This window comes from Epinephelus moara, chromosome 16, assembly GCF_006386435.1.
Source record: "Epinephelus moara isolate mb chromosome 16, YSFRI_EMoa_1.0, whole genome shotgun sequence".
In the NCBI taxonomy this organism is placed as follows: domain Eukaryota; kingdom Metazoa; phylum Chordata; class Actinopteri; order Perciformes; family Serranidae; genus Epinephelus; species Epinephelus moara.
Genome location: NC_065521.1, coordinates 35,593,427 through 35,618,449, shown reverse-complemented (window position 1 = coordinate 35,618,449; position 25,023 = coordinate 35,593,427). Strand labels below are relative to the sequence as shown.

General features: G+C 39.1%; 1 protein-coding gene and 1 pseudogene across 1 annotated transcript; both read right to left on the bottom strand.

Moving 5' to 3' along the window:
* Positions 1-282: 282 nt before the first annotated feature.
* LOC126402351 (chitinase-like protein 4) lies at positions 283-3,653 on the bottom strand. Its single transcript, XM_050064250.1, has 6 exons — positions 3,629-3,653; positions 2,250-2,276; positions 1,887-2,091; positions 1,738-1,794; positions 551-716; positions 283-330 (listed from the first exon to the last, which is right to left on the bottom strand). The coding sequence occupies exons 1-6, from the start codon at positions 3,651-3,653 to the stop codon at positions 283-285; spliced, it is 528 nt and encodes a 175-aa protein (XP_049920207.1).
* A 1,775-nt stretch (positions 3,654-5,428) lies between these two features.
* Positions 5,429-18,119, bottom strand: LOC126402350 (acidic mammalian chitinase-like; annotated as a pseudogene).
* Positions 18,120-25,023: the final 6,904 nt, after the last annotated feature.

The following is a 25,023-nucleotide window of genomic DNA, read 5'->3' as shown; positions in this document are numbered from 1 at the left end:
CTGTGATGTCCTGTGACACTTTCCCAGGGGCCGTGAAAGTCAAATGTCAGCACATTAATGAAATCCAGGTACCTGATTAAATGCAGAGGAGACCACATTCACCAAAACATGACTGCAGCTAATCACGGGTACAATGTCAAGAATTACATCAAGGAAGTTTTACTTTGCAATCTGTGGGACTTCATAACTGGCATCGATGATTGCTTTCTCAGCAGAGACACTGGCAGTGATCAGTAATCGGTTATCTGCTGTTCCCTCGGCCATAAAGGCCTCTTTGAGCTCCTATCGGTTATCTGCTGTTCCCTCGGCCATAAAGGCCTCTTTGAGCTCCTGTACAACACAGAAGCAAAATTTAGTGTCAGTTAGGGTCGGGTTATACACACACACACACACACACACACACACACACACACACACACACACACACTTAACTTAACTTAACTTAACAAAATATTGAAAATAGCGGTATCTGTTCATGCAAATGAACCCTTGATATACAAAACTATATATTTCTGACAGTTTCTGACAGAGATTGAATTGAGGATCTGACCTTGCAGAGCAGTGTGAATCTTTGCTTGTCCTGTGGTTGGCTTCCAGCTCCTCCAGGGTTTCTCCAGTCAAGATTTAGCCCATCAAACCTATGAGCTCTCAGCAATGTGATAGCAGACTGGATGAACTCTGTTCTGTTTTGTTGTGTTGCCACCATTGTGCTGAATCTGGTAAACGTGAACACAGACAAATAGGCAAATTATCTGGTTACCATGTTTTTCACTTTATACTGTGAAGTTACCAACCTCATTATTGGGCTACATTCAGTTTTGCAAGTGTTAGTAGAAGTGTCGTGGCAAAAATAAAAGTACACCTTTTTTTCATATGGGCCTAGATTTTCACAAGACTACAACTGTCTCTGAAAATACCATGCTTTTAGAGTATAACATTACATACATGACAATATCAGTTACAGTGTCTCTGAAAGACATGACAACAGATGGATTGTTTTAGTTGAGTTGAAGTTGAGTACTTAATAATAAATAAAGTGTTAAACAAATTTCAAAAATGGAATTGTAAAAAAGCCCTGAAGGAAGCCTCAAGGAGGAAAGGAGATATGCACGCATGGGTGAGATTCTCCGTCCAGTTTTTTTTTCATTTCCATGGATAAACAAATGTACATTGCATGATAACCATCAATGTTCATACCACAGTATCCTGTGACACTGGTATACTGCTTCAACCCTATATGGGCCTTAAGTGATTCATTTGGTTCCATTGAGTTTGTAACGAAAGATTTAAGTCAGCAATCAGTTTGGTGTTTGCAAACACCAATGGCACTGACCACTTTATGTGCACCCTTTTGTGTGATGCTTTTCAAGCATCATATTTATGGTTTCACATAATGCAATGAAGGTTTTACGCCTGATATTCCTGCTTGTTGAACTATGTTAAAGTGGGTATTTGCATTATTACGTAGTTCCTAAAATTGTCATCACATATTTTGTTGCTGTGTGCTGATAGAATCAGGAAATGAACTTACTAATGTGGTTAAATACCAGCATCTCACTTTGTGACACCTCATTTGTATATAACTACGCACCATGCATGCTTTGCAAAGCACAAAAATACCACATGAACTGGCAAAGCAAGAGTCATGGTCAGGAAAATAACAATATGTTGAGTTGTGGCTTATACTTGTCTTTGCACTGACACAAAAAGGCCCAAATGCTCTTGAAAGTAACTCACTTTTGTGTGTTAAAGGTCAGGCCACCAACCGCCAACAGGGTTTTGAGCAGTGGATTTCTGTGGGAGCATAAAAGTTTAAGTAAGAATTATTCAACATAAACACAAAATTCAGCCTCATTTCCATAGTTGTTATCAGCTGATCCACTGACCTAGTTTTGAGTCCACTGAAAGCCTGATACTGTTGTATGTCAGCTGCTCTGCTGGGGACCAGCTCATGTTGGTTATTGATGTCAGAAAAGGCGTAGATCAGATGGGTGCACTTGTCGGGATCAATGTCTGAAACTGTGAACTTCCCGTACTCCGCTCTGTCTTCAGCCAAGCTGTTATAGTAACACACCAGCCTGGAGGAAGAGGCTGAGACATGGAAGAAAATCATGATCGTTTTAATTTGTTTTTGAAGATGTCAATCATATATATATTACATTCCTGTTTACAAACAACCAGTCACTTATTGACATTATTTATCTCCTAGTAAGACTGCTGATCATTATTAATACATGTTATAAACTTACCCAAGCTGGCGATGATCAGACAGAGACCTTCAAAGTGACAGAGTCGTTAGTATAAGGTTAAAAACAAAGCTTATCAGGTCAGTTCACCCAAATTACAAAACAACAATGGGAACAAAAAAACATTTTTTCCCCTCACAAATAGGTTTAGATTTATTTGTTCATGTTCTGAAGGTATTACTCTGTTAGATTTCTGCTGTGACCCCAGTACATTGGAGGAGAATTTGATTTCATTTACATTTTGAAAATTTCAAGAGCAGTGTGTATTCTGGATGATACTCTTTGTGTGTTATATTTGTTTTACTTAAAGGGCAAACTGTTTCTGGAGAGATTTGCCTGTGAATTTTCTAATTGCAATTTTTAATTGGTAAGCAGTACAAACTAAATTCCATTCACTCTCACTTAAGGTAAGAAATTTATATGTGTCATTGCAAAGAATCAGTATTTGTGATTTAATATTGCAGTCTGTCAGTGCTGTGGTTGTTGTCGATTGCACATCTTCAGGCAGTGAAAGAAGAAGGCATGATTTGAAGCACAGGGCAAAATAAATAAATAAGTGCAGTTACAACCAAGTCTCAGAGGGGACTAACAATGTCACTTACTGTGTATGGCTATTAGCCCTGATATTTGTCTATTGGATTGCTTTTGCAATGAGGCTGATTTGCATAGAAATGGGCCAGTTCACACCATATATTACCTAATTTAGATATATGCAAAAAGCACAGGAGCACCAAGACCATATTTGCTTGGCAGCGCAGTAAGAGGTGCATTGTACCCTTTGCGGGTGCTTTAAGATTTACACGATTTTATTTTGTCTTAAATATGCAGGTTTAGTAGTTGCAAAAGCTGTGCAATGGTTTTGTGAATTTGCTCCTTACTGTAATCCAAGAGACAAAAACATGGCTAAACTAGAGACCGGGATCATGGTCAGAAAGTGGGGGATCCGATGGCTCTCTTCCCTACTTTCTACCTCCTACTGCCGGTGCCTTGCTTATACTACACCCATCTTCAAATTCAACCTACAATGTGACTAAAACTTCACACCTCAGCTGTGACACTATCACAATGACAAAAGTTGTCCACAGAGAACTAGACAGACAGATAGACAGCTATCTGAACACCTGGTAAGGTACACAAAACTGCCTCTGTGGTAGTTCCTGCTACAATTGATGTCTCAGGGACCACATTTTGCCATGTTGACACACACAGACACGTAGCCTCACAAGGTGAAAACAATACCAGCCCCGCTGTCATATCTGGTAACACAACATGTGTCTGCATAGTTAGATACCACTGGTGGTAAGTAAGAAAATGTTTTTTTTTTTTGAGATTTGGATGTACTGACCCTGTAAGGAAACAATAACTTTGGCAGTGTGCCTTACCTGCAGTTAGAGTGAGCTTGCACATGTTGTCACTGTGAATAAGCAGAAGAAATAGAAAAAATGTTAATATGAAGCTGATTTTCAAATAAGTCCTCACTCCGTTGTTATTAATTTAAGTGTTTAAATGCATTTCAAGTCAGAAAACTGCATGTATTTAATTCTAGTTCAGTACCAAAGTATTTGTCCTTTCAAGGTCAAGTTCTTTCTACAGTATGATGATGCTTTCATTTTTGGTGTCAAAATTTAAAACTGATGAGTTTTACTGGAAGCCAGAGTTGGAAATGTCATTTCGATGAACTGTTCTATGTTTTTCATGAATTTTCTTTTTAATCTATCCTGACTAAATACTGATTATTTACACTTTCTAATGAGAAAGAACACTTGGTTGCCATACAAGGTAAAGGTCGATGAAACTGTGGCCTGTGACTGGGGATTTCAAACTGCACTTTAAACTTAATGTTAGACAGTGAATCTTAATAGCCCTTGTGAATTGTTTCACAAAGTAAGCTTTGAATTCATCTCTGAAATAAGTCACATTAATATAACTTGTATGTATAGATACTTTACAAAATTAACAGCAGGGTAAATCAGGGACATAAAGCAGTGTTTAAAAACAGGTGTTTGGTAGTCCTGTGATGTTTATATTAATTAACTGTGAATGAATGGTGGCAAAAGCAAACAGTACAAGTGACCGCAGAATGTCCCCCTGAGTATTTCATCTGTTTACAGATGCTGGTCACCATCATAAGATGGCATCATGTTTCATAAGGCACACAAAGTCAGTATTTTTTTCATTATTTAACCATTTTTCACCAGTTAAAGCCAGGTAAGGATAACTACGACATATCTTTTTAAATGTTATTTAAATGCTATGTCTATACTCTAGCTTGTTGAGGCCCAGATATTGTTACCTCAACAGTAAGTCAGCTGCTTTTTTGAGTGTCAGTTAGCATAATGAGTTTTATATTCTGTGGTGTGTGCATCATTAATACTAAGCACTTGGCTGAGGCCAGGTTGTGGGCTACATAAAATATTGGAATGATTATTTTGGTGCATGTTGCACACAGCTTTGTTTGGTTTACTTTTACAGTTAAAGGAGCTGTATGTAAGAAATCTAAAGCAAATAGACGTAAAATCATCTTAATATGTCACAGAGACTAAGGAATAATGTTCATTTAACATACTGATCTCACCGACAACAATAGTACAGCCAGAATATTTGCATTTAAATAAAAAAAAATTACGGTCTGCAAATCATGTTTATGTTTTGAATTTGTGTTTTGGCCTGTTGTGCCACCAACCGCCGTCTACCAGTCACACAGTCAGTAGAGTCTCGGCATCAGTTACAGTTATGACTGAGCTACAGCAGCACGGCAAGCAGCATTAGCAGTGTCCCGGTACATAGCATTAGCAGCTGGCTCCTCCGCTGTATCCCGGCAGCAGCGTTAGCAGCAGAGAAGCCGGACTTGCTCCAACGGTCCGCTGGAAAACCGAAGATCAAGGACGCGCTGATGCCTCGAATCTGTAGGGCAGGGGGGGCGGACACGACTTGCAGCAGTATTTTGAATTTGAGTGCAGTAACCGTTTTGGCCACATTCTTACATACAGCGCCTTTAAAGGGACAGTTTGGATCTTTTTAAGTGGGGTTGTATGAGTTACTTATTCATAGTCAGTATATTATACAGGTCTACAGTGAATGTCAGTTGGCCTGCCCCCAGTTTAGAGAAGCACGCTGGAGTATCGGCATGGAAGTTAAGCAGTATACTGCTGTGGGTGCTGTAGGATGCAACAAAACATATTTTAGCCACCTGAAGTTCCACCTGAAACAATCAAAAACAGTTTAAGAGTACACTATTGAGAATATTTTTACTGCTTTACCTTGTCACTTTAACAATGAACTGAAGTTGTTCAATGGCTTCAGTTCTCTGTCTGTGCTTTCATTGAGGCCTAGCCTGAGTGTCAGACTGAAGCTCCCAGAACCTTCAGTCTGACATGGCTTCCATTGAAGGCGATTTACAAGGGGGAGGGAATTTGATTTTTTCCCTAACCAATCAGTAGAGATCAACGACTCACCCAGAATCTGACGTCATTAGTATCCATGCCTCGGGGGTGCTGAAAACAAGCGAGCATTGGCCGTTTAAAATGTCTCCGTCGTCGTGCACGCCCAGCTGCATCGCCGTTAAATCCAGTTTAGCAGCTTCCTTAATTTGGTCCTCCATTAACGCGAGTAGTGGCGAAATACCTCGATAGCATCGTTAATGTGGTCTGTAGGATCTGTAGCGGTCGCCATTGTTGCTATCCTCACCAGTTACCCACCGGCGGACAGCTTGACATCAGCGTGGCGCTGATTGGCTAATCGCTAGACCCCCGGCGTTCATTGGTCCGTCCATCGTTTGGACGAGATAAATCGCAAATTAATTGAAGTATGCCAGACCAGTAATGCAAGCCTACTCAGTTGAGTGGGCGGGGTCTATGGTCTGGAGCCAGGCTAATTGAGGCCACCAGACTCCACTGACAATAACAGTAATTTTATGTCAGTGAACAAGGGAGCGGCTGGAACTAACCTGGAACTAACTGATCGAAGCAGCTGTCGACCAGCAGCTCCTTTGTTCAGCTGTGTTAAATCAGTATTTTTCTCAATGGAGTCTGGCTTTCAAAAAACCAATATAACAGCATCAGCTTCGTGTCTGATGGCAAGGTTAAGTGAATATATTCTAAATATACTGTACGCTTAAACTATTATTGATGCTTTTTTTAGGAAGCTAAAATATGTTTTGTTGGTGACCCATCCACAGCAGCACATTGCTCAGCTTAGCTCCTGCTTGCTTTTCCAAACTGGGGGCATGCTGACTGACATCTACTGTATGAAATCCACTGACTTTGGATAAGTCCCTCATACAACCCCATTTCAAAAGATCCAAACTATCCCTTTAAGATGTATCCAGCAGCTACTGATGTTGTCAGCACCCAACCAAAACATCTAAGGATTATTTTCCAAGAGGGAATCTCGATAAACGCTCAAATTGTGATCCGTCCTTATACCACAGGTCAAGACGTGAAAAAACAGATTCCACAGTAGGATGGGTATCACTCAGCATAGTTTCATCATCTACTTTAGCTCTGCCGATTTGAAAATAGTCTGAGAATACTGGAGGGAGATCGCAACTGTACCATCACATTGTCAAACCCAACTACCTGCTTCATAAATATTCCTCTTTTTACCAGACCCATGATATTTTCAGTTTGCTTTATCGGGAATAACAACACACAATCATAGCTTTAACAACATTAATGTAATGTTATGTTTAAAAAAAGAAATAAGGTGATCAGAATCTAGAGAAACAATATCAATCCAGCTGTCAAATGCCAAAGAACAGAGAGGACATGGTGCTCAGCATCCAACCACACTAACAGTATCATATTTACCACATATGTATCAATGAAGGTATGATGAAGTTAAGATCTGATCAGGTCTGATCTAACTAAAAATCGTGCATGTCATTGGCACAACCACAGTAATAATGAGATTAGGTACAACAAGCGAAAAGAGAAAGAGTCTACATGGTGCCTGCTGGTTCACTCTACCCCTCCACCTTCCTCCCTAAAATGTATTTAGTGTAGCTAGTTATAGAGATAGAGCAGGTATAGAAATATAAAAAGCAACAAGAAAGAAATCGCAAGTGGGTCGTTAAAATCAGAGTAAAAGGGATACTTACAAATTGAATTATGAAAGAAGCAAATATGGTGTCTTACTTGTAAGTGATGAATGACTGACAGATGTCTGGCTGTGCTGTTTTTAAATGAGGTAGACAGCAGACAGGGTGTGACAACTAGGGTGTGGATAATTACTGCATGTTGCAATGTCCAAAACAGTCGGATTCTGATGGAAGGTGGAACAATAGAACAAAGTCACCCCATGCCAGGCCCTTTTGACTTTAAACTCAAATTGTATTCACTGAATTAGCATGATATCAACATGTTCACATCTCTGTTTGTTAAGGAGGTTCTTTCTCTCTTTTAGGGGGACTGAGAACCCCACAGTCATCAGTGTTAATGTGCACCAGAGTCTGATTCAGACCACTCAGAAAGTGTTGTTTTTGATGAAACTAATGTAAGAACAAATTTCACATTGTGAGCTTTTAGTTTCTTGTAATTACTTGCTTAAAACTCTATCAAGTGACCAGAAAGACAGAAATACTTGGCCAATATAAGACATTAGCACTGCAATAATTCAGTGGTACTTTCAAAAAATTTTTCTGGTAATCAGCAGAAAGAGCAGAAATATTATGCAATAAAGATCCAGACTTAAACGATGTTGCAATTTCATTGTCAGCATTGTCTTAAAACACCAGACCACCAGGACATTTTAACAATAACAAAATGTTTTCTCTGGCATGTATCAGTCAAAAGGTGAATTTTCACCTGCTGTTCCTGTCCAATTCTTGAGAGACGTCTTGTAAACAACAATTATGTTTAAACAATGTCATGATATGACGTGTGACGTATATGTCAAGTTAAGGTAACTGTTAAAGACAAAGTAACAATACATGCATAGAACAAGGCTACAATTAGTCGAAATGAGCAGCGGCGGCATTCTCATTTACAAGGCGTGTTTAATTATACAGTGGTTAAAAATAAACCAGCAAAAGGTCAGCTTTAATGACAAAGACAGCAATTAATGCCATAATGAACAGCACAATCACCAAATAAGGCATGTCCTCAAACAATGTTATACACAACCAAGTAAATAGCACACACACCCAACTGGGTTAGAAACACCCATGTCCCACTTTGTTATTATTATTTTTTATTCACGAACAGCACTAAATAGTACTTTGTGTTGATAATTGTTGGCTTGAATGAAAGCAGTCGCTGCTTCCCAATAATAAAGAGCAGACTGACCCAGAATATTGCTTAAACCATGGATGGATTACAGAACGAGCCCTTGGGTCTAAAGTGGCAGGGGGCCCTCTGGCCTTCACTTGCAACATGTCACTCAAATTAACAAGTACCGACCAGAAGGAGACTCGAAATGACCACAAAGAGACACAAAACAAACAAAAAAGACACAAAATTACCTCAAAGAGACACAACTACAAAGAGGCGAAAAGCCACCACAAAGTCTGTGTCTTGCTTCTCTGTAGGAGAGGTGGTGGGGCCTGTTTCCAGGGGTCCATCTTCTCATAATCCACCCATGGCTTAAACCCCATTCGCATGGGATTAGTATTACCTGAAACCTCATGTGATTTAAGAATATATCCTCCACATCTGTGTTTCATTTGCAAGATAAACAAAGTCTGTATTTTACTCAAATTTACTCCCAGTTATGATGTCAGTGTTACTATTAACAGGCTACCACATAATAACAGTTGAACCTGTTGAAAGATAGAAAATGTTTCCCTGCTGCATGCAGTCAAGCATGTCATCCATCTCATCTTTTGAGATTTTGCTCTTGTGATGGATTTGGGCTTGCTCTCTGCAAATGGATCTCCATGCTGTGTAGTGAGATCAGAGAAACTTGCATTTGTAATTGCCAATGCAGTCTGTCTAAATCTCGTCCATGTAAGAGGCAGAAAAAATACATTTGAGAAACAAAAAAAACTTGCAAAAAAAAAATGCAGTGATGCCAACCACAGAGATGCCAATTCAAACGGGACTAACATTATCACATTACCTCTGTGTTTGGAAAAATATGGTGGGTAATCTCCAGCAACAACTGCACTTCCTCTGGAGGCTCAACTGGTTTGGGGGTGGTAAGCTCATAACGCTTTTTTGTAGCTTCTCTGTTTATATTTGGTGGTTGTTAATCTCTACAGGTGACAACAATAGGTTGCAAAATACAGTCACAATGACCAGTAAGATCATTGGCGTGCTCCTTGATCTGTCTCACATTTTTTGTAAGAGAGCAATTCCAAAGGCTCGAGGTATTTTTCAGTTTGCTCTTCATCTCTGGAACTGAGAGTTTGAGCTACTCTTCTTAAGACTGCCAAAGGCTGTCTTACTTTATATTTTTATTTTTTTGTCGCTTGATGCATTCATGTTCTATGTATTTATTCATATTTTTTATGCTGTTCCTTAGTCTGTGTGCCTCTGTGTTTTTCCTGGCTGCGAGACTATTGACCCTCTGGGATAGTGAAGTTGAAGTTTATAACAAACAGTGAGCTAGAAGGACCACGAGAGAGAAACCGTTATAAAAAGATGTATTTTAAAGTTCCTTTACCAGGGCCCTCTGCTCAGCACCAAAAGACAAGAGAGCAGCTCCTACTTATTTTTCCAGATTTTTAATGACTCACAGCAGCTCTAGTCCAGAGTGATGGGATTGAATTAATACTTAGGCCATTATATCATAAAATGTTTACAGAGGTAATTGTTGTCGTAGTTACTTTGCCCTGCAGTTGTGATGTTTTCTCCTCAAGTGGAGCCACACATCAAACCCTTTTGGCGTTACACTCTTTATTCTAGATACCTGTGTCTAATTTGTTTAGTTTCCACTTGTATTGGTTAGTTATTTGTTTATGCCAGTCTTTTTATGTTGAGTTGCTAACTTTATATCTGTTATTTATTTGCTTTGTGTCAGCGTGATGGCATTAGATTGTTGTTTTTCTTTAAATGTGTCTAAATAATCCCATAAGGGGTGGGCCATGATAAAACGGCCAGACATGAAAATAAACAATTAATTAATTTTTATTAACTTTTTACTGTGGCCTTTTGTTAATAAGAATAAACACCATCGCTGAAGGGATTTTATAGTGGACAACAGCTGTTGGAAGATTCTTTTAAAAACAGCGCTGTGTCTGTGACTTTCGTGGCTTCTTCTCGGATTCATACAGTTTACAGTCTGGCTGCTTGTCACTACCTTATTATGAAGTCCTGACCTCACCTGTGCACTGTGGGGATACATCCCGACCTGGAGATAAATACTCTGCCATAAATTCTAGTGGGTCGTAAATTGTGATTGAGAGAGACGACTTTTGAATGAGTCCGTACATTGTTTTAAAGGAAAATCTTGCATAGTGTGTGTTTAACATGTACATGCATTTATAAATGAATGAAAGTATATGTAATTCACTGGTGAAAAATTGGGTGTCATGACATTAGTCATAGTTTTGTTTGCTTACTGAAAAGAGTTGGAAGTGAAATAAATGTAATAATATTCCCATTATTTTGGAATTTTAGTGGCGACAGGAAACTTATGGAAATCCATCTGAAAATGGTGGTGCTGACATTTCATGCATACATTTTCAAAGTGTTCCACCTTAAAAGCAAGCATAGCCATTATTGTGTATGTTTTATAGAATTGATAATAGCATTGATAAATCAGAAGAAATTGTTAATAAAACATCTTTTGACAATACCAATTTCTCATTCTCCACACCAATACAGGGGTTTTCAGAAGCAGAAGCGGCTGTTTTGGGAGCTGTTGTGGCAGTGTTTGTTGTAGCTGTAAGGTCAGGAAAAGCTAAAAGAAGGAGAATCATATTTTGTTAACTCTTTAACTCTGTTTTATCAACACATCATATTTTCATATCACTGAGCATGACTGCTGAGATATCTCCATAGAGAGAGCAGATATTTGCACTCTGCATGATAAAATGTAATAAAGTCAATAACAGGTGATTACATTAAGGCTTAGCTAATTAAATCAAATACACACACAAAACCACCGGCCCATGTCAGGATAGGATAGAAACATTTTGGATTTTGATTACCTGGACACAGGAAAGTGTGCAGGTGGCTGATGAAAGGGTTGTTGCCCTGTTTACAGAACTGTCCACTAGTGTCATCCAGGTCCAGAGACCAGACAAAAGCTCCTCCAAAGTCGTTAGCCTTTAGGTAACTGGTCTGAGAGGATGATGAACAAAACACTTTAACCACTGATGTCATGTTAGGAATTCCTGAGCAATACTTTAGTATGAATGAAACAGATGACTACCTTAACTTCAAGGCTGTAGTGGTTGTCAAATCCAACCCACTGATTTCCTGTGGTGACATATGGAACGCTCTGATCAGAGATCATCCGGACTTCTACTCTTTCAAGATAAAGGCATGTATATATATATACATACATGTGTGTGTATGTATGTGTGTCGGCTTTTCTTGTTAAAAGCCGTGGTGTTGAAGGGGTGGTCCGTTTCACTCACGCTCCACAAACATTCGCTCGCCACGGTTTAAACAAATCTTAACTTTTATTTGTACAACTTAAATCCGTTCCAAGCTGCATGCTTAATTATCAAGACATCCAAAAGAAAACGAAAAGGTCTTGTGCGGCAACGAAAAACTTAAATTACGTGGTCAAAAAACTGTTTCCAACCACCGCCTCTTAACCAAACATTTAAGGTTTTTCCCATGCGCCGCCGCGCAATCACCTGCCCCATATATCCTCCTGTTACGCACAACACGCCCCCGGGAAACATAAAAAACAAACATAATAATATAAACAATCATAGCAATACCATAGGCCACCATAAGCAGAATAAACAATTCATTTCCACTGTAAAACTAAGTTAACAAATATGAAAGTAATAACTTCAATTTGAGGGCTGCAACAGTATGTGTGCATGTGTATGTGTGTACATGTATATAATATCTTATCAAATTGAGTTAAAAGGTAGTCAAGAGCACCAAAATCCAAGCACAATCACTGTGTTGAGTTGTATTATCCAGATATTATCAATATATAATTAGTTAATTACCACTGTGTTATCAATACATTACTACTGCATCATCAATATGTTATCACTGTGTGAATTTAAAAGATAAGCCAAGCAAGATCCAAATATAATAGTAGAATGAAGCCTCTATAGTAAAATCAAGCCAGGAGAGAGGAGGGGGAGCTGGAGAACAGAGACACCAGGACACACTGGCAGGCAAATAGACACCATAGTACATGCAAGGCCTGGGACATACACACACCCTCAGGCCAGTCCAAGCACCTGCAACATACACACCAACTCAAACTTGGATGATTGGGATACATCAAAGGGGGGGAGATCAGATATGGAAGACGTAAAGTGCTGAGGTTGACACTTTTGTGAAGGAAGGCCCCCCCCAATCGGTTTTAACTGGTTTTAGGGGTCTGTCAGGGTTCAAATGACGTAGAAGTGATGTTGTGACGTATATGACTTAGGAAAAATAAGGGTAATTCTACACATATGGGGTCTCATTCAGTGTAAAAAAGTGAGTAAATCTGTGTGTAGATTTGCACATAAAAGCCTACTCTACTAAAAACCTTCTCCGGATTCAGGAACACCGCGGGAAACTCAGATTTGATCATAAACACGTGTGTATGATCATGAATGCCAATCCATCGTAAAGTGACAGCGCGCTCCCGGTAATCAGCAATTAGCATAAATCCCCGCCCATGAATAGCCAATAACCACCATATAAGGAGGTGTAGGTGCATCCTGTCGACCTGTCAGTCATGGTGCAAAGAAAGAAAGAGAGTGAAAGAAAAAAGATTTTTTCCGAAGCGGAGATGGAAATAATTTTGGGTGAAGTGGACTTAAGAAAAAACATTTTATTTTCTTCAGTTAGTAGTGGTGTGATAGGTACAGGCAAAGCGAAGGCCTGGAGGGAGGTAACAGATGCTGTTAATGTTGTCTCCGTGGTACAAAGAACCATGTCAGAGGTGAAGCGTAAATGGTTTGATATGAAACTGGAGGCAAAGAAAAGCATAAGCACACACAAAAAAATACAGCGGCCACCAAACAAACAGAAGATTCATTTGTGGGGTTTTTAATTATGTGGGAACGGGAAACCAGAGATGTTTTGTGCATATGGATAAACTCTAAGTCAGTGATGGCTGTCGGAATGTAGAGCTATTTAACATTTATTTTAACAAATGATACGGATAACATATAGCCTAGCAGTTTTGTATGCATCGTCTTCAAATTATTTGAATCTTAATAGCCTAATTCACAATCATGAACCTAATCTGGATCTTAAACCTGCTAATTGCCAACTAATTTAACTAAATGTGTTATATTTTTTAATATTTTGTCATGTTTAGATTACGTGTTTCAAAGGCATCTGTGTATTGTGTACATAACAGAGCGCAATACGAGTTAAAATTGTAATTTCCAATAGTGACAAGCAATATTTATGTGCTTTACTAAATTTACACAAGCACTACGAGTGGTCAGGAGCAGGAGTAGATTTTGTTAGTAGCTACGAAAAGATCGGAGCTACTAAAATATTGATGAATGCGGACATGCACGTAAATTTCCGTCTGCGAACAGTTTACACACAAATTCCTTCTGCTCACGTTTCATGAATGAGACCCATGATTGGTTATAAAACTTAAGAAAGTGAGCAAGCGAGAGAGAGAGACTAGGTATAAAGGTCAGTGCCCGAGCCTTTTGGGTTCAGTTCTTGGTTCGGACCACCAACTCAAATGGGTTTATTTGGATGTCATCTCTGAGCAAAGAATAAACCCTCTTGCATTGGACTTCTGATCAGCCTCATAATAGGCCCAGAGTCCTTCTTCACCAGTGAAGAGACCTCCTATACTGGCACCACTGGCTGGTGCTCCAACAACACTGGATGCAGAGGAGAGGTTAAAAACTCACCCGTATGCCACTAACCCCATGTTTATGGCATAGTCCTACAATGTGGAGAAAAAAAACAATTGGGATGATATGACATCTCTAAATGAAAAGACATTTAGACAGTTAGAATATGAATCCCTGTACTTACAGTGTTAAAGTAGGTTTTGTTTCCAGTGTCCTGGGATCCCTGATATAAGGGGCTGTGATGTCCTGTGACACTTTCCCAGGGGCCATGAAAGTCAAATGTCAGCACATTAATGAAATCCAGGTACCTGATTAAATGCAGAGGAGACCACATTCACCAAAACATGACTGCAGCTAATTATGGGTATAATGTTAGGAATGGCATGAAATTAGTTTTACGTAGTAATCTGTGCGACTTCATAACTGGCATCGATGATTGCTTTCTCAGCAGAGACACTGGCAGTGACCAGTAATCGGTTATCTGCTGTTCCCTCGGCCATAAAGGCCTCTTTGAGCTCCTGTACAACACAGAAGCAAAGTTCAGTCTCAGTTATATATAAAAAGGTAATATTTTCATAAATTCTATATACAGCATATTTCTGACATCGAAACCATTTGCTCTCAGTAGTGTGATAGCAGACCTGATAAACTTTGCTCTGTTTTGTTGTGTTGCCACCATTGTACTGAATCTGGTAAACATTTAAACAAAACAGTGTTTTAAAGATGACACTCCACAAACTGCATTTAAGGACTGCATTTTAAGAGCACAAACACAAAGTGCAGCACAAAGCACAAGGTCATGTAGCAAAGACCAACATACAGCCATAAGTAAATGGTCAGGTTACCATGTTTAACACATGTGAAACCATTTTGTGAGTTTCAGTGGAGTAATATTTGTTAGAAGTAGGAGTTAATGAAAATGCTTTTCCATGGGCCATGGGTGATGCATTCAGCTGCACTTACTTTGCATTAGATTGAATGCAAACACTCACTAGTTTGCCACAAACACATTACATTTTGTCATATCTTTTTTAAGGGAATGTTGTCACACATAACAAAAAAATGTAAATCTTTCAATAAAACCAATTCATTTGCAGATACTAACAATACTGACCCCTTTATGTGCACATATTTGTGTGATTCTTCTCCAGCGACTGCTGTTGGTTCCTCATGATGTCATGAAGGTATCAGATATCAACATTCCTGCTCTTTGAACTATGTTTCAGTGTTTGCATTAATATATTGTTGCTGAAAACTGACATTTTGTGTGCTGATTGAATCAGGGAATTAACTTATTTATGTACTTAAATACCATCTCACTCTGCTACCTCATTTATATGAAACCACATACAATGTATGCTGTGCAGAGCACAAAAAACATATGGGCACAACAAGTTTCATGGTCAGAAAATACCAACGTGTTGAAGTGATGCTTACACTTGTCTTTGCAATGACACACAAATAAGGCCTCAGTGTTCATGTAAGTAACTCACTTTTGTTAGTTAAAGTTCAGGCCACCAACAGCCAACAGGGTTTTAAGCAGTGGATTTCTGTGGAGCAAAATAGTTCAGTAATGATTATTTAACAAAACAGGAAAGTCAGCATCTGGATACATTATATTAAGGTCCTTGTTAACCAACAATGAGTTAGTTAGATTATTTATCTGCTGGTAAAACTGTTGATTATTAATAATGTATGTTATAAATTTACCCAAGCTGGCCATCATCAAACAGAGACCTTGAAAGTGACAGACTGGTCAGTATTTAGGTTAAAAACAAAGCTTAAGAGGTCAGTTTGCTTAAATTCCAAATTCCATTCACTGTCATTAATCTGAGAGACAAAAGCATGTGTAAACAATGCAAAAATATCTTTATGGTTAGATACCACTGGAGGAAAATGAGAAAATATGTGTTTTTGTGATTTGGGTGAATTGACTCTTAAAGGAAACAAAACTTGAGCAGTGTGTCTCACCTGCAGTCAGAGTGAGCCTGCACATGTCCTCACTCTGTCATTAAACTCTTGCCACAAAAATACAGTTCATGTCAGAAAACAGCACATCTCTAACTAATTCTCAGTATTAAAAACGAAAAAGCAAAATATGGTCTAATAACATCAGAGTAAAAAGGATACTTACAAAGTCATGATGAAAGAAGCATATACTGTCTCTCTGCTGTGACTGATGACTGGTGGATCTCTGGATGTGCTGCTTTAAATCAGGTGCACATCTGACAGGGTGGGGCAGTTCACGAGGGTGTGGATAATTACTGCAATGTCAGAATTTCCAAAGCAATTGGATGCTAATTGAAACTGGGTCAGTGGTTAAAAGTCACCTCATGCCAGACCCTTTTGACTTTACATTCAGATTTTGGTCACTCTGATAGAGGAACTGGGAGGCCTGCAGTCATCAGTATTGATGTGGGCTACAGATTCACACAGGAGAAGTAATATGCAACGAAGGTCTCCTACCAGACTCAAACCAGGAGAGTTTCAACTTATTGTCAGCATCTGAAATCCCTAGACCACCAGGACGCCCTACGCCTGGGGTATATTTATAGCCAATAATCCAGCAAGTCTATATTTATGTTAGCTCCATCAACTATTCAGACGAAAACAAACAAACCCAAAACATCTTAACATCAGTATCAGTAACAACAGGGTTATTTCTATGATGATCTCTACGATCAAAAGGTCAATAGGCAAATTTTCACCTGTAGTTCCCGGACATCCATTAAAACAACATAGTTACAGCAATTATTAAATACAAAGAAACAAAACATGCACATAACAAAGCAATAATTTGTGGAAATGACCAACAGGAGCATTGTGGTGTAAGGTGTGTCTAAAAACAAAGTGGTTATGAATAAATCTAATGACCAGCACAATCATCAAATAAGTCACGTACTGAAACAGTTTTATTGAAAAAATAACAACCAAACAGACAAACAGGATACACACCCAACAGGGTTAGAAACACCTATCTGACATGTTGTTGTTCTTACTTTGTCATGACAACCAGAACTGAACAGTACTGGGTATTCTGAACATTGGCTGGGTTTGTGTACCATTTTAACTGGACAGGCACACTGACCAAAATATACTGTTTAATCATGTTTTCCTCTCTTGTGAGAGCAAAAATGCTGACAACTAATGGTGTTAATCTGGGGGGGAACCAGAGGGTGGGCGATATGCTTCAGTGACAACGCCATGGGTTGAGATGGTGTTTTAAGCAGTTTGAGCACAGTGCAGAGCGGCGGTGATTAGCCAGACAGTGGGGCACGCACACAGGGACTCACATGCACTAGCATGCACATGCTGGTGGACCGTCTACCACAACCACAAACAGAGAAGCTCAGATTACAAAGCACACATTTCATACTCCGCACTGGATCCTCTGCAGTCTACATAGAGAGGAGAAACAATATGCAAAAAATGTCTCCTACCAGACTCAAACCAGGAGTGTTTTAATTTATGGTCAGCATCTGAAATCCCTAAACCACATGGACGCCCTACGCCTGGGGTATATTTGTAGCCAATAATCCAGCAAGTCTATATTTATGTTATCTGCATCAGCTATACAGGCGAAAACAAAAAAATACAACTATTTAACATACTATCAGTAACAACAGTTATTTCTCTGGCATGAGAGTTTTTGCCTGTATTTCCTGGACATCCATTAAAACAACATAATGCTATATGCGGGGTAAGTCAAATTACAGTAATTATTAAATACAAAGAAACAAAACATGCACATAACAAGGCTAGATTTAATGGAAATGACCAACAGGAGCATTGTGGTGTAAGGTGTGTCTAAAAACACAGTGGTTATGAATAAATCTAATGACCAGCACAATCATCAAATAAGTCACGTACTGACACAGACAAACAAACAGGACACACACCCAACTGGGTTAGAAACACCTATCTGACATGTTGTTGTTCTTACTTGGAGGGGCGTCAACATGCTTCAGTGACAACGCCATGGGTTTGAACAGCATTTTCAGTGGTTTGAGCACAGTGTAGAGCGGTGGTGATTAGCCAGACAGTGGGGCACGCACACAGGGACTCACATACACTAGCATGCACATGCTGGTGGACCGTCTACCACAACCACAAACAGAGAAGCTCAGATTAAAGCACACATTTCATTCTCCGCTCAGGACACCATTACCTCACTATATCTGTACATAGCCAACAGTTGTTTGTTATAATGATGCTCTGAACGTCCTGTACAGCTCCTTTAGAAAGTCTGTTGGAAGCTATACTCCATCATTTATACCTCACTAAAAAAAGGACCTTTTTTTTATGTCTCCTATTTAAGCGTTCTTTTGAGCAAACAGTTAATAATTGTGCCAGTGGCTGAGAACAAGTCCTCTAAGAGTGTCTGTGATTGTGTACCTGTGGTCCTGACTTCACTGATAATGATTCAAATAGCTGATCAAGAGGGAGTTTATCTGGTCTGTGGAGGACTCACTGGATCCTCTGCTGTCTGTATAGTGGAACAAAACAGGGGTTGATGTTACTGTTCAAACTCTTGTTTACTTGATTTTGAAACAGCTTAAAGGCCTGGTGCACAAACTGAATGTCAGCAAACCTAAAGATACATGTGTACCTTTTCGAAGAAAGTCTTCCACACCCATTCAGACAGTCATTGGGGTCAGATCATTGGACAGATTCAGTGTTACAAATATCTGGATACTTTAATTCAATGGTTCTCAACCAGGGGTCCAGATACCCCCACAGGTCCTTGAGGAAGTTCCAGGGGGTCCCCAGAAAAGTGTGGAATCTTTTTTTTTTTTTTTTTTCCACTATTTAATTCACTATATAGGTGAACCCCATATGAGTAGGGTCGACTATTCTGATCATAGGTTTCACTTTCTCATGGTTATCTCCTCAACTGTAGTTGATAACTATAGAATTCTGTTCCTCATCATAAATAACAACCCAAATCTTTTGCGATGTAGGTCCCAGAAGCAAAATCTTATGTTTGTATTAGGGCTCATTTATGCTCAACGTTAAATACGGATCCGGATACGGACGGAGCCTTCTGTCCGTGCTCTGCGTTAATTTCGTCCGTATTTCTGCACGTTTCCATAAAGCTTACGGATACGGGTCAAACGGAGCAGTACCACCGGGAACCGTGGGGGCAGTGTTGCTGTCACTACCCGATACATAGCTCTAGTGAGACAAGAAGAAGCAATAACAATTCAATTTCTCTCATCGGCAGTACTAGAGAAAAGAATTCTCCGTCCTCCAGTTGCAATGTATTTAACGGCCTCACCGACCACCGCCTCCTACAACGCTGCCTCTGTTTTTGTCTTTTATGCAAGAGGTACATTATCAATATGTCCTCCACAGTCGCCATGTTTGTTTTTAAGTTTGTTGTTGTCATAAACTTTTGAGGCTGGGCTGCCTCCTGGTGGATATATTGGTTAACATCCATGCCAACGTAAAGGGCGCATGGAAGTATGTGGGCAGTGACGGTAACATTGTTTGAAACGGACGTATACATTTTCGTACGTAGCATAAATGAGCCCTAATGTGAATATAATGTGAATTTAGGGGTCTTTAACACAAAAAAGCTCAGAACTTCTGCTTAAGTTGACAATAAGCTGACTTTTAATGACCACACAGGGGTGATTCCCAAACAAGTCAATGAAAATTAAATTAATTGATTTTAATGGTTCTCGTCTGAGCAGAGCAGAAACCATTAAGAGCCTGTTAGATTTATGAATAGAATTTTAAAATAGATTCTGTATTGCACTCAGAGACAGAGAAGTAATTTAAACACTGGTATCTTTGTGTGTATGAATAGGACTCTGGATTCTGTTTTAAATGAGCTGGAGCCTTTCCATTGTTTGTTCTGGTAACTGAGCAAAAAGTTCATTACAATATTTTTACCTTGTTGAGATGAATGAATGAGACAGTTTCTCAGAAAGAGTTAAATGAATCCGCAACTTTTGATGTTTCTTCAGGTGATATTCAACTAAATATGAACAAGTACACACCCATACAGTGTAGTTAGATACACCAACAGTTACATATGTCGCAAACATATATTAAGTAATACATGTCGGATCAAATGATGCACAAACAAACAAACAAACAAACAAACAAACCAAGAACATACTTAGACAAGAAACTGTACATATTAGAGCTTTGGACAATGCCCCCCATTTTCTTAATAAGAATAAACATTCAAACTTATGGACAGTTGGGTCAGTACTGTCAGGAAAGTGCCCAGATTGCTGTCCATTACATGGTTCTGTCTTATTGGCAGTTGTGGGAGGGTAATCTAATTTCAACATTCATGATAGCTGTAGAGTGAGTGATTTTTGTTTTTTATTATAACTCACCCATTTACATTTACAAGGCTTAAAGTAATGTGAGCTGCTTTGACAGGCTGGCTGCCAATAGTGTCCTTGGCTTCTCAGTCAGATCCACCCCTCACTCCTCCACAGTGCCAGCCTCTCACCCAAATATGGTCACTTCTGGCTCCAAAAAAACCAAGATGGTGATGGCCAAAATGCAGAACTCGAGACTTCAGAATGAGAATCCACAAACCAATGGATGATGTCGCGGTAGTAGTGTCCATTATTTTTACGGTCTATGGCTGTGTACAAAATCATTCACTCATTGACTACTCCCTACTCACTGTCTAGGAAGTATTATATTGAGGACTATATAGTGAATATAATCGCAACATGAAAAAATGTTTTGGCCATGAATTGGGTTATTTTCTTTGCACTTTCAATTAAATTATTGCTGTTGCACAATTAAAACATGTCATATCAACAGCAGCTGGTGGTCCATCCATAACAAATACCGCTGTGGATATTTGTGATAAATACATGATATTATACTGAATGTATTTTCCCCAAATTAAGAAATAATGTTTCGAAGCACTTTGTGACCATTTGTGTTGTGTGTTACGCACTGCTCTGCTCACATTAAACACGTAACATATTGTCAATGTGAGTAGTTTTCTGTTTACCATTTGATATGTTGAAGTTTGTTTTACGTAAGTTTGTATACTTTTTGTCTATTTGCTGTATGCTGTTGTATCTTAAAATGTTGTCTGTTGTATGCATGATGCACTTTACTATGGGCATTCGGCAATAGATTATCGCACTTATTAGCATTTTATTACGGGCAATTCTGCAATATGAATCAGCACTTTATTATGGCCGGGCACCCTGCATTAGAATATAGAATATTTTGTTGTTATTGTGGTGGTTGTGGAAAGTTCTTATTGTCCTTCCTCCCTCCTCTTCTCTTCTTACACCTACCTGCCTATGGGACAGGAGATGGAAATTAGCCGTACAGCTACAATCTCTTCTCATATAATATGCATTGTCCCATTTCTAAATAAATAAACTTGAAACTTGAAACTTACCAGTTAGTCATTAGCCTACACCATTACTGCACAAATTACAGTTAGTTGCGATCCAGCACTACAAAATGGCAAAGTCACGATGTAGTGGTCAGTAGGTGCATCTCAAGTCACTTAAATTGACGTTCCACGTTTCCCTCACTTGAGTCTTTTCCTTGATTGACGTTCCACGTTTCCCTCACTTGAGTCTTTTCCTTGTGTCCTAGTCCCTCCCACCAGGGATGATGCAGAGATGCGAGGAAGCCATGCGAGGAGAGAGGAATTGAGGAAATATATTTTTAGAGAAATGAGAAGTCGTTTCCTTATCAGAGACTCTAACCTGACACTAAGGAATCATTAGCCTCACGTGTGACTCAATGGATATGACGATCAGTGGTGTAAAAGGTGTGTCTTGCTGAGAGACACGTTCTCTCTGACTTTAATTTTCTCCATACTAAATGTTAATGGGGTAAATAACAGATAGTGAAAAGAAAAATCGAATAAATGAAGAAGGTTGTCTTTTCCGTTGTTCAGACCTACACTTTACACAGATGTTTTCTTTTGACTAGATGGTGAACCAGAAAGCAAAATATAAAATTTGGGAGTGATACAGTTGAGTTTAATCTCTTATCTGTCTTCACTCCAGTATAAAACCCGTGTATGATGTGATGTATCAGATCCAATCAGCTGCAGCGTCCTATCAATACAATATGGGGGCAAGCTGGCTAATGAGCGACTTCCGTGAAGGCTGCTGTTGTGTATCCTTGCTCATCGCTCCTCAGAGCAGAAGTTATAGCTTTGAGACGACTTCCAGTTCAAGCAGGAGCAAGGAAATGACTTATGTAGTGAGTAGTGAGGGATTTTGGACACAGTTTATTTGGGTATGCTGACAACATATTCACTACACTGAACCTCTGGAAATCTCAGTGCTTCACTAAACAGTCAGCTTATCTAAACTGGACTACTGTCTCTTAACAGTGACGTTCTTAAGAGTTAACATTAACACAGTCTGTCACAATGTCATGATATGTAACAAATGTTAAATTGGATGGAAATCCCGGTGGAGCACTGCATCCAAACTTATCTTCACATGAAATAATGACGAGGCCAAGTGCTCAATTAAAACCACATTTAGTGTAGTAAATCCAGGGCATATTTATCTTGAAGATGCGAGAACTTGTAACAGAAAAGTGAACATTCCTCTTGAAGATGCGAGAACTTGTAACAGAAAAGTGAACATTCCTCAGGCACTAAGGACTTTACTTGGTTGGGCATATTGGTTAAAACAGTGTTAGGTTTTTACCTCAGTTGGTCTTCTTTGGAGCATAAAATAGTAAAAGCAAATGGCATACAACTGGTATTATATATGGATAATACAATGTAAATAAACACTGTTCCATCACATAATTAAAGCTGCTACAGAAGTGATCCAGTGATCACAAAAAACGAAATGTTAATATAAAAAATGGGCATCATCACTAATATGTGCATAGAAATGTTCTTACTTTGCACATAAAATAAGTTAGCATGCAAAATCAGAATCATGACACATGCACATCGGCCGATTTTGTCCTTACCATGGTGCATATGTTAGTAAATCAGGATCATCGTAAATTGACAGGTGTGTGCCTGCTATTTGCAGTCAGCATACTACTAAACCCTTATTTCTCTACATTAGGAAATATGTTTACTTAGAGGTGTATTATGGATAAAGCAGTAAAATTGCTTCTATGCACGTCAAGGCCCTGACATATCAGTGTCGGGCCATCAGTGAGCGTCTATGAGGGTCTTGACACATGGAAAAAACTAATAAGCTGTTCATCACTCTCTTAAAACATCTTATGTTGGTCTCTGAAGACGTGCTCTTTCCTGAAGTCATGGGCTGCAGTCTTTACGGTTGGAAATAGTTTAGTGGTTTTAATATGCGATGCATTTTATAAAAAGGTGTGTGTTTCCTTTGGATGGTCTGAGATAGTTCTTAATCTGTTCGCAGAGTACAAACAAATTCAGGTCAGAAAATATTGATGAATCCCAGATTTGTGTATAAACGTTTGTACGAATGGTTAAAAGCACAGATATGTGTATATGCACTTTTTGTGAATGAGGCCCAATGACCATACAAAGCATTACACCCAGGATGATGCGGTTCCATAAAGGGGTCATTTAAAACAAAATAAAACAAAAAAAACCCCAACTGGTTTAGATACACCTTTAATTTGCAGACAGAAATAGGACCACAATTAAATATACACAGTACAGGCTGTGTATGGATGAATTAAATAATATAAATTAAATTCATTGACAGACATGGATGGCAGGACATTGCCACTCTACTATACTACACAGGTCTTGTCAGTTACTGTTTGTATGTATGCTCACCAGCGAAAGTGAAAGCCAGCCCCAAATTAACTCTTGTTTTAGAAAGACCTTTTTGTGCTTGCCATTTCATCTAGCAATATTTGATTGTTTTCGGTGCCCTGTCTGAGATTTTAGCTTCCCCTTGGATGCATGCAGCTTATTGTCTGGCACTTTGTCACTGCCTTTTTATGAAGTCCCAACCTCACCTGCACACTGTTGGGATACATACCCAGAAATGTCCTACACATAGCAAAATAAGAGGAAAATTAGAAAATGCAGGCAGGGAGCAGTGTCTCAAACACACTGCCACACATTCTAGTGTGTCATAAGTTATGGTTGAGAGGGATTCATTTTGTATGACTGTTTTTTAGGAAGACCCTGCACAGTATACCTTTAACATGGACACACATTTACAAATGGATGACAGTATGTATAACTTAATGCTGAAAGGCCTGGTGTCGTGATATTAATGTGTAGTGTTGTTTCCTATTTGAAAAGAGGTTGAAGTAAAATATATTATTTATTTTTCCAGTGTTTTAGCATTTCAGTGGGGAAAGGGAGCTTACAGAAATCCATCTGAAAATGTTAGTTCTGACATTTCAGACGTAAATAATAGGCTATTTTCAAAGTTATCAACCTAAGTGTTCATAAGTCACGCCAAAAAAAGAAAAACAAAACAAAAACGAGCATATCTATGACTATTTTAAACATAACTCAACATTGGTGGATAAGAAGAAAGAATAGATGTAACAGCTTTTGACAAAACTCCCATTTGTTGGCAAGAACAAATATGAACACTTATGGACAGTAAAATGATAATTTGCAACTCTCTAGTTAACAACAGCTGTTACAAGATTCTTTAAACACCAACCCTGATGAACAAGGTTGCCTGATGCCTTCCCCAAAGACACAGTTGAAAAAAAAGGTTGGGTCAGTACTGTCAGGAAAGTGCCCAAATTGCTGTCCATTACATGGGTCTGTATTAAGTGGAGCTGCAGTTGTGGAAGCTGCTGTTGTGGGAGTAGCAGTTGTGGGAGCGGCTGTTGTGGGAGCTGCTGTTGTGGGAGCAGCTGTTGTGGGAGCTGCAGTTGTGGGAGCTGCTGTTGTGGGAGCGGCTGTTGTGGGAGCTTCAGTTGTGGGAGCGGCTGTTGTGGGAG